At 36.2% G+C, this 14,930-nt stretch overlaps 1 protein-coding gene across 1 annotated transcript in view; it reads left to right on the top strand.

Moving 5' to 3' along the window:
• The window catches only part of CDH17 (cadherin 17), a 50,900-nt gene that overhangs the window by 31,564 nt on the left and 4,406 nt on the right, over positions 1-14,930 (top strand). Inside the window, exons 12-14 of the mRNA XM_016129509.2 lie at positions 5,782-6,026; positions 9,173-9,303; positions 11,566-11,805. Of these exons, the coding sequence (XP_015984995.2) occupies positions 5,782-6,026; positions 9,173-9,303; positions 11,566-11,805 (616 nt within the window). The remainder of the gene's footprint in view (positions 1-5,781; positions 6,027-9,172; positions 9,304-11,565; positions 11,806-14,930) is intronic.

The raw sequence follows: 14,930 nt of genomic DNA, 5'->3' as shown, positions 1-14,930 counted from the left end.
TTTGGCAATTCAAGGTTTTTTATGCTTCCATACAAATCTGATAATTTTTTTGTTCTATTTCTTTCAAAAATGACAATGGGATTGATGGATTGATGGGGATTTCATTCAATCTGTATAATGCTTTAGGTAATATGGTCATTTTAACTATGTTGATTCTTCCAATTCAAGACCACAGAATATTTTTCCATTTCTTTGTATCTCTTCGATTTCTTTTAATAGGGTCTTGTAGTTTTCATTATACAGGTCCTTCACAAGTTTTATTAGATTTATTCCTAGGTATTTTATTCTTTTTGATGCAATTGCAAAAGGAATTATTTTTTTCCACTACTTTTTCTGACACTTCATTATTAAAGGAATGCTAAAGATTTTTGAATGTTAATTTTGTATCCAGAGACTTTACTGTATTTGCTTATAGTTTCTAGTAGTGTTCTTGGATAGTCTTTAGGGTTTTCTATATAGAGAATCATGTCATCTGCAAATAGTGACAGTTTGACTTCTTAGTTTCCTATTTAAATGCCTTTTATACCTTTCTCTTGCCTGATTGCACTTACTAGGACCTCCAATGTTATATTAAATAACAGTGGCAATAGTGGACAGCCTTGTCTTGTTTCTGATCTTGGAGGGAAGGTTTTTAGTTTTTCACCATTAAATATAATGTTAGCTGAGGGTTTGTCATATATAGGTTTTATTATGTTAAGGAACTTTCCTTTTTTACTGATTTTGTTAGGTGTTTTTATTATAAATAGTTGCTGTATCTTGTTGAATGCTTTTTCTGCATCTATTGATATGATCAAATGAATCTTATTTTTTAATTTGTTTATGTGATGTATCACATTAATTGATTTGTGTGTGTTGAACCATCCCCGTGCTTCTGGGATGAAGCCCACTCTATCGTGGTGTATAATCTTTTTAATATGTTGCTGTATTCGATTTACTAGTATTTTATTTAGGATTTTTGCATCTGTGTTCATGAGAGATATCAGCCTGTAGTTTCCTTTTTTTGTGTTATCTTTACCAGGTTTTGGTATTAGAGTAATATTGGCCTCATATAATGAGTTGGGAAGTATTGCCTCCTCTTCAATTTTTTTGGAAGAGTTTGAAGAGAATAGGTATTAAATCTTCTTTGAATGTTTGCTATAATTCACTGGTGAAGCCATGTGGTCCTAGACTTTTACTTTTTGGTAGGTTTTTGATGATTGTTTCAATTTATGTTTAGAAATTGAATCAATCTATTTAGATTTTCCAGATCTTTTTGATTCAGTCTAGGAAGATTGCAGTTTTCTAAATACTTGTCCATTTCTTCTAGGTGATCAAATTTGGTGTTACATACTTTTTTATAGTATTCTTGTACGATCCTTTGTAATTTTTGTAACATCAGTTGTAATTTTCACTCTTTCATCCCTGATTTTGTTTATTCGTGTCCTTTCTCTTCTCTTTAGTGAATTTAGCCAGGGGTTTGTGAATTTTATTAAACTTCCCAAAGAACCAGTTCTTTGTTGCATTCATTTTTTCTATTGTTTGTTGTTGTTGTTGTTTGTTTTGTTTTCAATTTTATTTATTTCTTCTTTAATTTTGATTATTTCTTTCCTTCTGACTCTAGGCTACATTTGTTCTTCCTTTTCTAGTTTTTTTTTAAAGATGAAGTGTTAGGTTGTTTATTTGGCCTTGTTCTTGGGAAATCAGTAATTTTAACAACAGTTCTGAGAAAGAGAGGAAACCCTTTTTTTTCCCCTTTATTCTCATACTGCTTCCACACCTTTCTTCTAATACCAGATGTGTAGGTTTTCCACACAACAAGCAATTTTCCTAAACCAGCCTGATATACTCCAATGCTATTCAATTCTGACACTATCTACCTGGAGACAGCACAGATACCACAGGTTAGGGGCTCAGTTCCACAACTCTGCCCCTACTTCAGAATCCAGTTGCAAATCTGAGGCTGTCACCTATACTTCTGACTGACTGGCTATAAACCAGGGGTTCTCATGTCTCCTTCTTCAGGTTCGATTATTTGCTAGAACAGCTCATAGAACTTAGAGAAATACAAACATTTATTAGCTTATTATACATTAAAGGATATGATAAAGGTTATAGGTGAACAGTCAGATAAGAGATATACACAGGTTGAGGTCTGGAATGGTCTTAAGTGCAGGAGCTTCTGTCTCCATGAAGCTAGGATATATCACTCTCCCAACACATGGATGTGCTCACCAACCTGGAAGCTCTCTGAACCCCCTACTTGTGGAAGTTTTATGGAAGCTTCATTGCTTAGACAAGATTTATCATTAATTCAATCTCTAGCTTCTCTTCCCTTCCCTGGAGGGGATGGTAGAGTGGGGCTGAAAGTTTCAAGCTTCTAATTATGGCTTGGTCTTTCTGGTGACTAGTTCCCATCACGAAGTCATCTAGGAGCCCACTAAGTGTTGCCTTGTTAGAACAAAAGGCAGTCCTATTAGGATTTAAGGATTTAAGGGTTCAGTATCAGGAACTGGGGTTAAAGACCAAATATTAGAACAAAAGATGCTCCTTGTACTCTTATCACTTAGGATATCACAAGAGTTTTAAGAGCTCTGTGCCAGGAACTGGGGACAAAGACCAATATAGTATTTTCTATTATTTCATGTGCCCCAAGCGATGCTTAGGATTAAACAAGTTTAGAAATGCTGCCCTATTCAATATTGACCGCCACTCAAAATTCTGGCCTGTTGTGTGGTAGACTGTGACACTCTCGAGGCCAGGTCTGTTTCAGGAGCAGGAAAGCTATTTCTTTGAGGCCTGCCAGCTCATCAATAACTCTCCTGAGACTCACTTTCTTAAAATTCAGTGTTTCGTTTTAGCTTTAAATATTAAAAATGCAAATTTTGTCATGTCTTTGTTATAGATGGTCCTTTGAATTCTTAGTACATGATCTATTTTTAACCAGCCCAAGTGTTATCTGGAAAGCTAAAGGACACACTTTTTTCTCAACACTAATCATTGATGAAATGTTAAATAGCCCATGTTGCAATTCCTCTCCCTCAGCACTTTTATCTCTGCCTTCAGGTTGAATCTAAATCACTGGATTTGACCTTTCAAGAAGTTATGTGCAGAAGAGAAATTGCAGCATGAGCGTATTTTCCCAGCTTATTTGTTGAATATGTCTCCCAGAGGGGACCTGAGGCCATCCCAAGAGGTGTTGATGGATTTCTTGACTTGGCTTTCAGGCACATCCCTGTGTTATGGTTTGACAAGACTTATCCTTGATTAAGCTCTGCTGATTACCATTTGCTATTTTACTATCTTTCATTTCTAATTTTTTTCCTGGAAGATTTGGTTCAGTGTTTTTTCTGTTGGGAAAGTTAGGCAGACTGATCAATGGTAGGCTGCTCCTTTTCTCATTTGTTCTTCCATTCGATAAGTGTTTAAGAAGTATTGCCACCTTTCCTAACTGGCCTCCATGAGTATGGATCATCTCAAATCCATCCCTCACATGGCTGCTCCCATAGTTATCTTTTTAAAATGTTAATCTGACCTTGTCAGTCTGGTATTTAACATCTCTCTCTGCTCCTCAAGGATAAAGTCCCAATTCTAATTTGACATATACCATCTTCTCCACCACTTCTTTCTACTCTCAGCTTCATGTGTTCTGTTCTGGTAACACTAGCTGCTTCTCATTTACAGACATACCATCTCATTTCTTTACCCCTCACTTCTGGGTGCCAGAGTGATGAGATGAGAAAGCCAAGGAGGAGACTTAGAACCTGTTTGGTGGCAAGGATGGGATGTGCCTTCTCTGCCTGAGCACACAGATGCCTGTGCTGCCTACTCGAGCCTGAGTGTGGCTGGACCAGCAAAGAACAGAGAATATCAGAGAATATGTCCTTTGTCCTCATTGCAGGCTTGTTCTAGGGGCTGGTGCCTTTCTGCTCCCTCCACCAGGATTTCTCAATCTGATACTTCTGACTTCATTTCCTGATATGAGGAGTAGGTCCCTAGGAGTCAGAAGCTACAGCTTGCACCCCCACCCCAAGTGAGGAGCCATGTAAAACTATATGGTAGTGATCAAGCAGTCATCATGGGGCCATGCCCTGAAGACAGTGTGTGCTTATCTCTGTGAGAAACCTCTCTTTTTACATCTCAGTTGTCTCACAACATTTTATGTCCTATATATTATATCCTTTCAGTTGCTTCTTATTTTTTTCTCAAAATACTTTGTGTCTTCACATTAATTCTTTCTTTTCCACATGAGCAATCTTTGTACTTTCAGTTGAACTAGAAATTGGGTTATGATGTTGTATATGTTTGTGTGTGCATGGAGGAGAGGGGTTCTGAAGAGTGGTCATTTTCTCTGGACTCTTTTCCACTGGAGCCCACAAGGTTCAGGAAGGACCAAGGCCTTCTCATCGTTATGTTTCCTGACTGATGGTCTATGGATATTGCATGTCAAGGAAGAGATGAGAAGCAAGGATGAATATAACACAATTCTTCCTTGCAGAGAGCTTATGGTCAGTAAGGATCTAAAATAGGTACTGAAACAATTAGAATACTGGGTCAGGTACTATGAGATTATAGAGGTTATGGAGCTTGTGTACTTGGGCATAGAGAAAAGGAGTCAGGGAAACCGATCTGGAGGGGACAGCATTGAGCCAGCTCCTGAGTGAGGGGGAGAATTTTTTCAGATGTTGGGGAAAGGCAGACTGAGCTGATACAATTATGCATCAAACCCTCCATGAGTTTTTCTGTTCACATGGATGTTATTATTTCTGTTTAACCAATGGTATAGATATATATATATATTAAAGTTAAAGGGCTGACAACTCACTAATAGGTCCTGGGCCCTGCACACGTGGAAGAGTGAATAAAATAGTGCAGTTTCCATAATCCATAATGTCCTTTTGGGACTTTGCTTTGGTTTCTTCATTACTTTGAGATACCACTGAGACTCTGACAAAACTATATATCCTCTTTCTGAAAAAAATTCACATAAGTACATACATAAGTAATATTTTGCTTTTGGTTTAAAAATCTAGGAGTTTAAAATCTCCCAGAATCCCTTTAATCCAAGTTAAGAACCCTCAAGAGAGACTTTCAAAGTCTCATATATAAAACCAATTGTTTAAATGATATTTAAATCCTTTCTATACTAGCCTATCATCGGTTGTTTAAGCCCTTCCTGAAAGCTTCCAGATTTGGAAACTTACTGTGTTTGAAGCAACTGTTTTTTGTCTTGGGTAGCCTTAATTGTTAAATTCTTCCTCATACTAAACCAAGATTTGTTTCTCAATTTTTTATTTCTGACCCTGTCTGGAATGACCTGGAATAAGAGCAGATCATCTGTCTTTTGATTGTCTCTTCTAACCTCTCCCATTCTCCATATGCTTAAGGGCCTTTATTTTGGAGTTGGATCCCAAGGTTCCTGGGAGATCATTCTCCATATAATGTGAAAAATCTCTGTATAAGCATTTCCCATGCTGTCTACTAAGAACTCTTTTGAGAGAATCAATAAATTTTTGCTGAATGAACTATTCCAGGGTTAAATAAATTTCAGGAGAGCTGCACTGATTTCCTCTTCTAGGAGAGTCAAATGCATATTAGCATGTTAAAAACTCTGATAAATCCTGCAGCACAGACTTTTTCATGGTGCTATTACCATTCTGAAAAGTAGGTTTGTGTTGACACTGAATTGAGAACTACTGCTTTGTAAGAGAGTTTTTTAAAGGAGTCTAGGGAATAAATCTTTTAAGGGAGCTAGTTGTCCTCAAATTAATTGTATTTTTTTTTTTTTTTTTTTGCCTTACACAGCCTCTTGATTTCGAAACAGCATCCATTCACAACATTTTGTTCCATGCGGAAAATCCTGAGCCTCTGGTGCCTGGTGTAAAGTACGATGCCAGATCTTTTGCCACGTTCAGTCTTTTTGTAACAAATGTGGATGAAGCACCCCAATTTTCCCAACAAGTATTCCAAGCAAAAGTCAGTGAAGGTGTGGCTGTAGGCACAAAAGTGGGCAACGTGACTGCCAAAGATCCGGAAGGTCTGGAAATAAGGTAGAAGAGAGCAAGCTGGGCAGGCCTGGCTGTGCGGTGACCAAGGCCTGTGGGGAGGAGGAAGGGCTGAGAGGGGCAGAGGAGCTGGCTTGACTCCAGGGCTCTCCCCTAAGAGAGCAGCTAGTGATCTGAAACTCAATGCTAGTGCACATGGTGAACTTGACCTTGATTCCTGCAGGCAGCAGTTCCATAGTTCTTGACAGTGGGGGTGGAAGGTGGGGGTGGAAGTGTAGTGTGGGTGGAGGGTGGGGAGATTCAGGCTCAGGCAAGTTGTAAGCATGTTAGATTCCATTCCAGCCCACTCACTATAGGTTCCATTGAGAGCTGATGAATTCAGGAGATGGGATCTAGAGACCACTTTGTGTCTGAACCAGTCCCAGGCAGGGGCTGGGGTTTGGGGAATAGTTCCAGCCAAGCCCTAAGGCAGACTGGGGTTCTAAACAAAGAGAATGAAGCAAAAGCCCAACTGGGCAGACTCGGCAGGGATAAGGGAATCTTCTGAATGTAAAGTACATAGGTAGGTTCCTTGGTATTCCAGAGAGTAGGTCGGGGGCAACAAGACTCATTCCAGGGCCCACCCCTGGGGAGGCTTATGCTCAGGCTAAGGTGATTAAACAAAATGTATTAATCTTTCCACTTTAGCAAATCTCAGTCAATTTTCTTCCAGTACAATAGGACCAACACAAATTTTTCTTAAAAAGTGCAATGATAATTAATTTGCCCCAAATATATATATGTGTATATGTATATGTATATATATACACGTACATACATGTATATATCTATATCTGTTAATATTTCTAACTTCTGTAGGATCACATAGTTAATGAGCACAAGATAGGACTTGAACCCACATCTTTTGCTTCTATTGTATAACATTAGCCCTACTGTCTAAGGTATGGCAAATATTTCAGCATGATTTAAACCAATGTATGTGGTTAGGAATAGTAATTTCTTAAGTTTCTTTAAACATTTGTGGGAAGTCTTGCCTTCAATGAGCTGTCATTTAAGTACTTGGAATCAATGCTAAGACTTTTTTCTGATTGTCAAAGAGTATAGTTCTTACCTACTGTTTAACTCTTTTAGTTTACTTATTCTCTAGTTTTATAAAGACAAACATAAGACAGGAAAGACCATGGGGGGCTTATTGTGTGGTTTAGTGTAGATATGCCCTGTACTTTAGAGCCACAAATTATGATGGGGCACAAATGTCTATAATTTTATAACCATTTATGTTTAATAAATGTTTCTTCCTCCTTCATGAGAATGCTATTAAAAATAGCACTTGACTTGTCATTAGTCAAAGTCAAGTGAATAAAAATTTGAGTTATGAGTGAGAAAAACAAAGGCATTTAAGAGAATTTCTCAGATAGATCAAAGAAAATATATATATATATATATTTTTAAGTTGAGATTGGGAAGATGAGGAAGAAGTCTGAAAAGGGAAGTGCCCTGTAAGAAAACTCCAAATGAAAAAAGTGCTTTAAGAATGAGGAATAATTAGTAGTTCAGATGCTAGCAATAAGTTAGTTAAAAATTGAGATGATTCTAAAGTTTTTGGCCTGAGTAAGTTAATTGTTCTATTTCTCTAAGCTTTGTAAACTTATAATCCATCAGCAACCAATGGATTCTAATCTAATTTGCCAGCAAATATTAGAGATTTTTTCATTGAAATACATCCAGAATACAAGTGCTCATCACCACTTCTGCCATGGTTCAGGCTACATCTCTTTTCTGGATTAATCCTTGCCCCTGCACCACTCCTCCACCTCACCCTAAATCTATTCGTCGCAATCAGAATGGTCCTTTAAAAAAAGCAAATCAGATCATATAACTCCTCTGAAAACCCTCTGAAGGGTTCCCATCTTACACAGGATGAAATTCTGATTACACAGAATTTCTTGTTCATCACCTGTACACACGCTTAATATAGCACTTGACATATAGAATATACTAACATTGGGAAAAATTAATTTGATGAACTAATACATCATACCTTTTTAATCATCACCTTTTTCCTGCACATGTGTGTTGTTTTCAGTATTTATTATACAAAATATTTTGACTATATGTATACCTGTGATTCTTCTGTAACTTCTATTAAATTGTTTTTGTTTGGGGAAAATTTCCAGAAGTGAAATTCTTTGGGCTAAAGATTTAGACATCCTTATGGCTATGATGTGTTGCTTTACAAAGGCCTTTTCAATTGGTTTTTCATGTGGTTCTAGTCTTGTCTCTTGCAAATTTATCTTTCACACACCTGCCAATGAGTTCCACTGAAAACACAAATATGACTAGAGCAATTTCCTGCTTAATACCATTCCGTGGCTGCTCACTGCTTCCCATGATTTGACTCTTTCCAGTCTCTGGGACATCATTGTTCCCATTCACTGCTTCCCATTTATTTCCAACACTGCTGGAAAGTCTGACTCCCCTACACCTGAAAGTTCATCCTCAGCCTCTCAGCCTTAGCTTATGCATCTCCTGCTTGAAGCTGCCTGCTTTTTCTGACCTTAGTTAAATTAACATCTACTTTTTCAGGAAGACTGCACTGATGCCTGTGAACTTCTCTGAGATTCCATGAGGCCCCTTCCATTGTATTTACCACATTTTATTGAAATTATCATTTCTGTATCAGTCTCCTCCACTGGCCTAAGAGCCCCCTTTTGTAATCTCCTCTCTTAGTCCATTGCCTGATATTTGTTGAGCACTCAGTAGATGTTTGTTGCATGAGATAATTCACTGAGCCACCAGCAGCCTCAGAATATCCATTCATTTACACAACGTTTTCACCACTGGTTGTTCCAGTTTTCTTAGAGGAGTGGGTTGCTAATAAGTTTTTAAAAATATTTCCAGGTTGTTTTCATTGAAATTCTTTGATTGCCAGAAAAGTTTAACTTTTTCCCCTAGAGTTTGTGACTATACCTTTTCTAATAAAACAAATACAACTACCACTCTGTAAAGATAGTAAGTCCTCCTTTTGAAGATAGATGTTATGTAAATAAAACATTAATAATACTAAGTAATGATCTTTTATGCTGTAAATAATATGCAAGGGATGGTGCTGATGTAGTGATGCATAAACTATCTTCACATTTTCATGTAGAATAATGTGGGCTTTCTTTTGTTCTTTTCACCTTATAAAGTTATTCACTGAGAGGTGACTCAAGAGGTTGGCTTAAAATTGACTCTGTCACTGGAGAGATCTTTAGTGTGGCTTCACTGGACAGGGAAGCTGAAAGTCTGTATCGGGTACAAGTGGTGGCAACTGAAGTAGGTGAGCAAAGAAAAGAAATATAAATTATTATGGGATACATCAATAGAAATGGAAGAGAGGGGAAGGTGGGTGGGAAGGTTCACTGGGTCAAATTGTCAAAATATCTTATAGTGGAAGAACAAGAGGGTACAGGAGTGGAGGAGAGTGCTTCTTTGTTTTGCTCAAGATGAGAACCACACGTTCCCCAAGCAGGGCTCCTGCAGGCAGAGTTGCACCTGCAGGCTGGCTCAGCTTCATGGATACTGCTCACTCTGCGGTTTTCTATAGGGGCTGCAGGTCTAAGGACGGTTCCTATGTGCCCACCAAACTACCACCTTCTCCAAAGTGGTTCGAGATTTCTCCTGAGAGTAGGGTCAAACTACTGCCCTGTTCACCTAGACCATTACTTGCTCCTTCAGTCTTAAATTGTAGCACCTCAGGTTTTGTCTTTCTCGAAACAAAATATTATATGCAATGTTCTCGATTTTGATACGCACCAGAATTCCCTGGGGAGCTTATTCAGTATGGACCCTAGTTACCCCTGGAGTTTCTGATTTAAGGGTTTGGGTGGCCCTGGATATCTGTTTTGATAAAATAAAGTGAACTTTGAAAAGGAAAGACATTATTTAGATAATCCAAGGATGTTTGAATTGTCCTGATATAATCTTTGCAACTCATTTAATTCAGTTGTGGTAATTTATATTATCCACTGGTTCTGAGTGTGGAGTTCCAGGGACTTTAAAAGTTAAAATAAAAATAAACTCACAGAAATCGTGTGCTTACCAGTGATAAGGTTGGTTCTTGGCATTTACAGAATTCTCCAAGTTAGAATAGGAATTCTGTTGATCTAATCTTGATTAGAGCCTCTAGTTAGATAGTAAATATATCTGCCTGGTTTACCAAAAAATGAGAATTGAACAAATTATGACTAAAGAAATAGAATTTTAGATCAAAAATACACATTTAAAATGTGAGGTCGAGTTGAGAGCTGGAATAGGGAACATTCCAATAGATGAGAATCATAAAAATGTTCCCTGCTTGTGAAAAGATTAATAAAAACAAAAGTACTGTAGTCAGGTGAAACCAATGAGGGCAGAAATGAGAAAATGTGTGTTGAATTGGAAACGAACATATGAGTGGACAGGTTAGCCAAAGCAGGTCAGGCCCTGACTCTCTCTCTTGCTTGCTTCTAGTTAAGCACATTCCACTGTCACATTGTATACATTTAATATTGATTTAAAAACTACCGATTAATCAGGAGGAATGTTCTGGCTGGGCCTTGATGCTGTGCATTCCACTGCAATATACTGTGGGGGTCAACACTTCACTTTGGATGTGTCCTAAAGGCCTCTCACATTTAGTTGTTTCATGAACCAAAACCAAGCTTCAAATCCCTGCTCCATTTGCGGTTGTCGGCCCTGAAATTATGCAAAGAGGTAAAATGACCTCAGGAGCATAGTGGCTTTTTCTACTTTGGTTAAGTGTAGTCAGGAACATTGAAGACAGTTGAAAAGAAAAGCAAGAAAACAGGGTTTACTAGAATTGAAGCAGGTTGGAGGCAGAAATTGTAAAAACAGTATCTGTGATAGAGGTCAGAGAGAAAGGGAATAAACAGCATTCATGTTGCACTGACAACCCTATTTTAAGCACTCAGTGTAAAAATTTACTCCTTATACAACACTATGGGGTAGGTATGCTTATTGACTTTATTTTATGGATGAGAAAACCAAGGCACTGAGCAGTTTAGTAGCTTGCTCACCATTGTACCATAGTAAAGAACTTTTCTGTAGCCCTTTGCTATTTTCTAAGAACACTACATTTGGGATCCTCGCAAAGCCAATTGTTTTATGGCTGAAGAAATGAAGCTTAGAAAACTTAACAAAAATGCCTCAATTAGTATTGAGGAGAAATTTAGGGTGTGGACTCTAAGGTCATACATACCTCCTGGGTCAGAAACCTCTCTTGTTGCGTGACCTTGGGCAAGTCACACTTCTCTCATCCTCATCTATAAAAGTAAATCAAAGTTTATTTGAAGTAACGTATAGAAAATATTAGCACATAAACCTTAGTTGTTGTTATCATCATCATCATCATCATCATCATCATTAAGACTTGTTAACCAGGAAATTAAACCAGATCTGATTATAAAATCTTGTTGTTTTCCTACTACCTCAGTATATTCAGTTGCTTAAATTATAATTTTTTTTTTTTAAAGAAAATTTCCTTTCTTGTTAAGAGGAAATGAGAGAGTTGATACCATGTTTCAATCACTTAATTCCTTAGGTGGATCCTCCATGAGTTCCACAGCGAATTTCCACCTGACTCTTACTGATGTGAATGACAACCCCCCACGGCTAGTTAAGGAGTACACAGGCTTGTTCTTCTGCTATCCCCTCAGAAAAACTGGAAGTGTTATTTTCGAGGCCACTGATGATGATCAACAGTCATTTCGAGGTCTACAATTTACATTTTCCCTTAGCAGTGAAAGCTTACAAAAAGACTGGGAAGTTTCCAAAATAAACGGTAAGTTGTAAAAAGTAAATAAAAAAACCCAGATAGATGGTGAAATTAGTTTTTATTAGCCTGATGTGCTTGCAGCATTCAAAACAAAGCTTTCTTCTATGCTCCAGGAAGGCAGTTCATGCTCTGGGAACTTGCAGAAGGAAGTTCTCCACAGGGGAGAAAGCCCCCAACTTTGAAAGGAGGAAAGATTGTTAACACACAGCATCCCCCTTAGTTGAACAATCTGAGTAGCAATTGCAAAATTTCCAATGGCAGCCATGAAGCAAATTTCATAATGCTTTTTAAAAACAGCTCTGTAGAAGTATAATTGACATACAACAAATAGCACATATTTAAAACATACGAATTTATTAAAATTTATATATGTATACATTATTGAAGCCATCAACACAATCAATATAAGCATATTTTCACCACCACCAAAATTTTTCATGCTTTGTTGCAATTCCTATTTTCAGCTCACCCTGCCCTTCTCCTATCCCCAGGCAATCACTGATCTGCTTTCTGTGTGCTACAGGTTAGTTTGCATTTTCAAGAATGTTATCAAAATAAAATAATAGAATAAACACTTTTTTGGGGGTGGGGGGTGGTCTGGCTAATTTCATTGAGCATAGTTATTTTGGGTTTTATCCATGTTGTTGTGTGTATCAATTCTTCATCCTTTTTATGGTAGAGTAACATTCCATTATATGACTATATCACAATTTGCTATCCATTCACTTATTTATTGTCATTTAGGTTGCTTCCAAGTTTTGATATTACATGTAAAGCTGCTGTGAACATTTGCTGAACAAATATTTTGTTTGAGTATATGTTTTCATTTTCTTTGTTAAATATATAGAAGTGGAATGGCTGAATCGTATGTTAGTTTATGGTTAAATTTTTAAGAAAATGTCAAATTGCTTTCCAGATCATTTGTAACATTTTACATTCCCACCAACGTATGAGAATGCTCTACATTTTCCCCAATACTCACTGTGCTCAGTCTTTTTAATTTTAGCCATTCCTGTGGGAGTGTAGTAGTATTTCAGAATGACTTTAATTTACAGTTCCCTAATAAATAATGGTGTTGAGCATCTTTTCATGTGCTTATTTTCCATTCATATATCTTTTTTTGGTGAAGTGTCTAGTCAAATATTGTGCCATTTAAAAAATTGCCTCTTTGGCTTGTATTATTGAGTCATAAGAATTCTTTGTGTAGTTTAGATACAAGTTCACTGTCAGATACATGTTTATAAATATTTTCTCCTAGTCTGTGGCTTGCATTTTCATTTTGTAACAGTCTTTTGAAGAGCAAATTTAAAAATTTTCATTAAATCTGACTTTTTTCTTATATAATTTGCGACATTTTTGTGTGTGATGTTTAAGAAATTTTGGCCAAGCTCAAGGTCACTTAAAATTTTCCACTTTTCCCCCGAAGGGTTCATAGTTTTAGCTTTGCATTTAGTTTTATGATATATTTCAAGTTAATTTGTGTATATAGTGCATGTAAAGGTCAAGGTTCATTATTTTTAAGATGGCTATCTATTCAAACACTGCTGATTGAAAATATACTTTTCACATTGAATTGTCTTAGCAGCTTTATCAAAAATCAACTGACCACATATATATGGATCATTTCTGGATTTTCTTGATCTCTTTGCCTAACTTTATACCAATACTACACTGTTTTGATTACTGTACCTCAAAATAAGACTTGAAATCAAGTAGTGTAATTTTTTCCAACTTCATTCTATTTCAAGATTATTTCATCTATTGTATGTCTTTTGCATTTCTACATACATGTTAAAATTCAGCTTATCTATTTGTAACAACAACAACAACAAAAAAGCCTATGGAGATAGTGATTGGGATTGTGTCAATCTATAGCTGAATTTGGGGGAGAATTGACATCTTAACAAGATAGAATCTTCTGACCCATGAACGTGATGTTTCCATTTATTTAGATCTTCCTTAATTTCTCTGAGCAATGTGTTTTAATTTTAAGTGTAAAGTTCTTGTAAAATTTTCCCTAAGCATTTTATATTTTTGATTGGATTTTAAATGATATTTATAATTTTTTAGTTTTTATGTAATATAGGAATATAATTGATTTTTATGTATTGATTTTGTATCCTATAACATCGATGACCTCATTATTAGTTCTCCCTCTTTTTAGATTCCATAAATTTCATACATAGACAATCAGGTTTGTGAGTAATAATAATTTTATTTCCTTTCCAATCCGAATGCCTTTTATTTCTTCACCTTGCTTTATTACTGGCTAAAACCTTCAGTACAATGTTGAATGAAGAATGTGAAAGCAGAAATAACTTGGCTTATTCTTGATCTCAAGGAGAAAGCATTCATCTTTCATTGTTAGGTATACAGTTTGCTATAAATACCCTTTATATTGAGGACTTTATTTTCTATTCCTAACTTGCTGAGAGATTTATTTGCTTTTTTAAAATTAGATATGAGTGTTAAAATTTTCAAGAGCTTTTTCTGCATCTATTGAGATGATTATGTAGTTGATTTGTTTGTTTGTTTGTTTGTTTTGGTCTGTTAATTGGTGAATTATATCAATTAACTTCTGGATCTTTAACTAGTCTTCTGCTCCTGAGAGAAAGCCTACTTGGTTGTGAAATATTATCATGATTTTATTGTTAGATTTAATATAATGAAAAATAAGAATTTTTTCGCCTGTATCCATGAAGCATATCAGTCTATATTTTTCTGTTCTTACAGTGTCTTTGTCTAGTTTTGATATAAGTCAGAGTAATACTGGCCTAATAGGATGAGTTAGGAAGTATTCTACTTCTTAAATTACCTGAAAGAGTTTTGCGAAATTGCTTTTTATTTCTTTTAAAGTTTTGTAGACTTCACCAGTGAAGCCATCTGGACCTGGGGTTTTCTTTGTAGGAAATTTTATCTACAAATACAACTAACTTCTTTCATAGATACAGGGCTATTCAAGTTATAAATTCCTTTTCAGTTGAGCTATTAGCTTGTATCTTTCATATAATTTGTCTATTTCATTTAATTTGTCTAATTTATTGGCACAAGTTATATATAATATTATTTTATTATTCTCTTAATATCTGCAGATTATATAGTGATATCACTTTATTCTGATATTGAAAAAT

Source organism: Rousettus aegyptiacus, unplaced genomic scaffold, assembly GCF_014176215.1.
Source record: "Rousettus aegyptiacus isolate mRouAeg1 unplaced genomic scaffold, mRouAeg1.p scaffold_m13_p_15, whole genome shotgun sequence".
NCBI classification, from domain to species: Eukaryota; Metazoa; Chordata; class Mammalia; order Chiroptera; family Pteropodidae; genus Rousettus; species Rousettus aegyptiacus.
The sequence above is the reverse complement of the archived record's forward strand: the minus strand, read 5'-3'. Positions and strand labels throughout refer to the sequence as shown.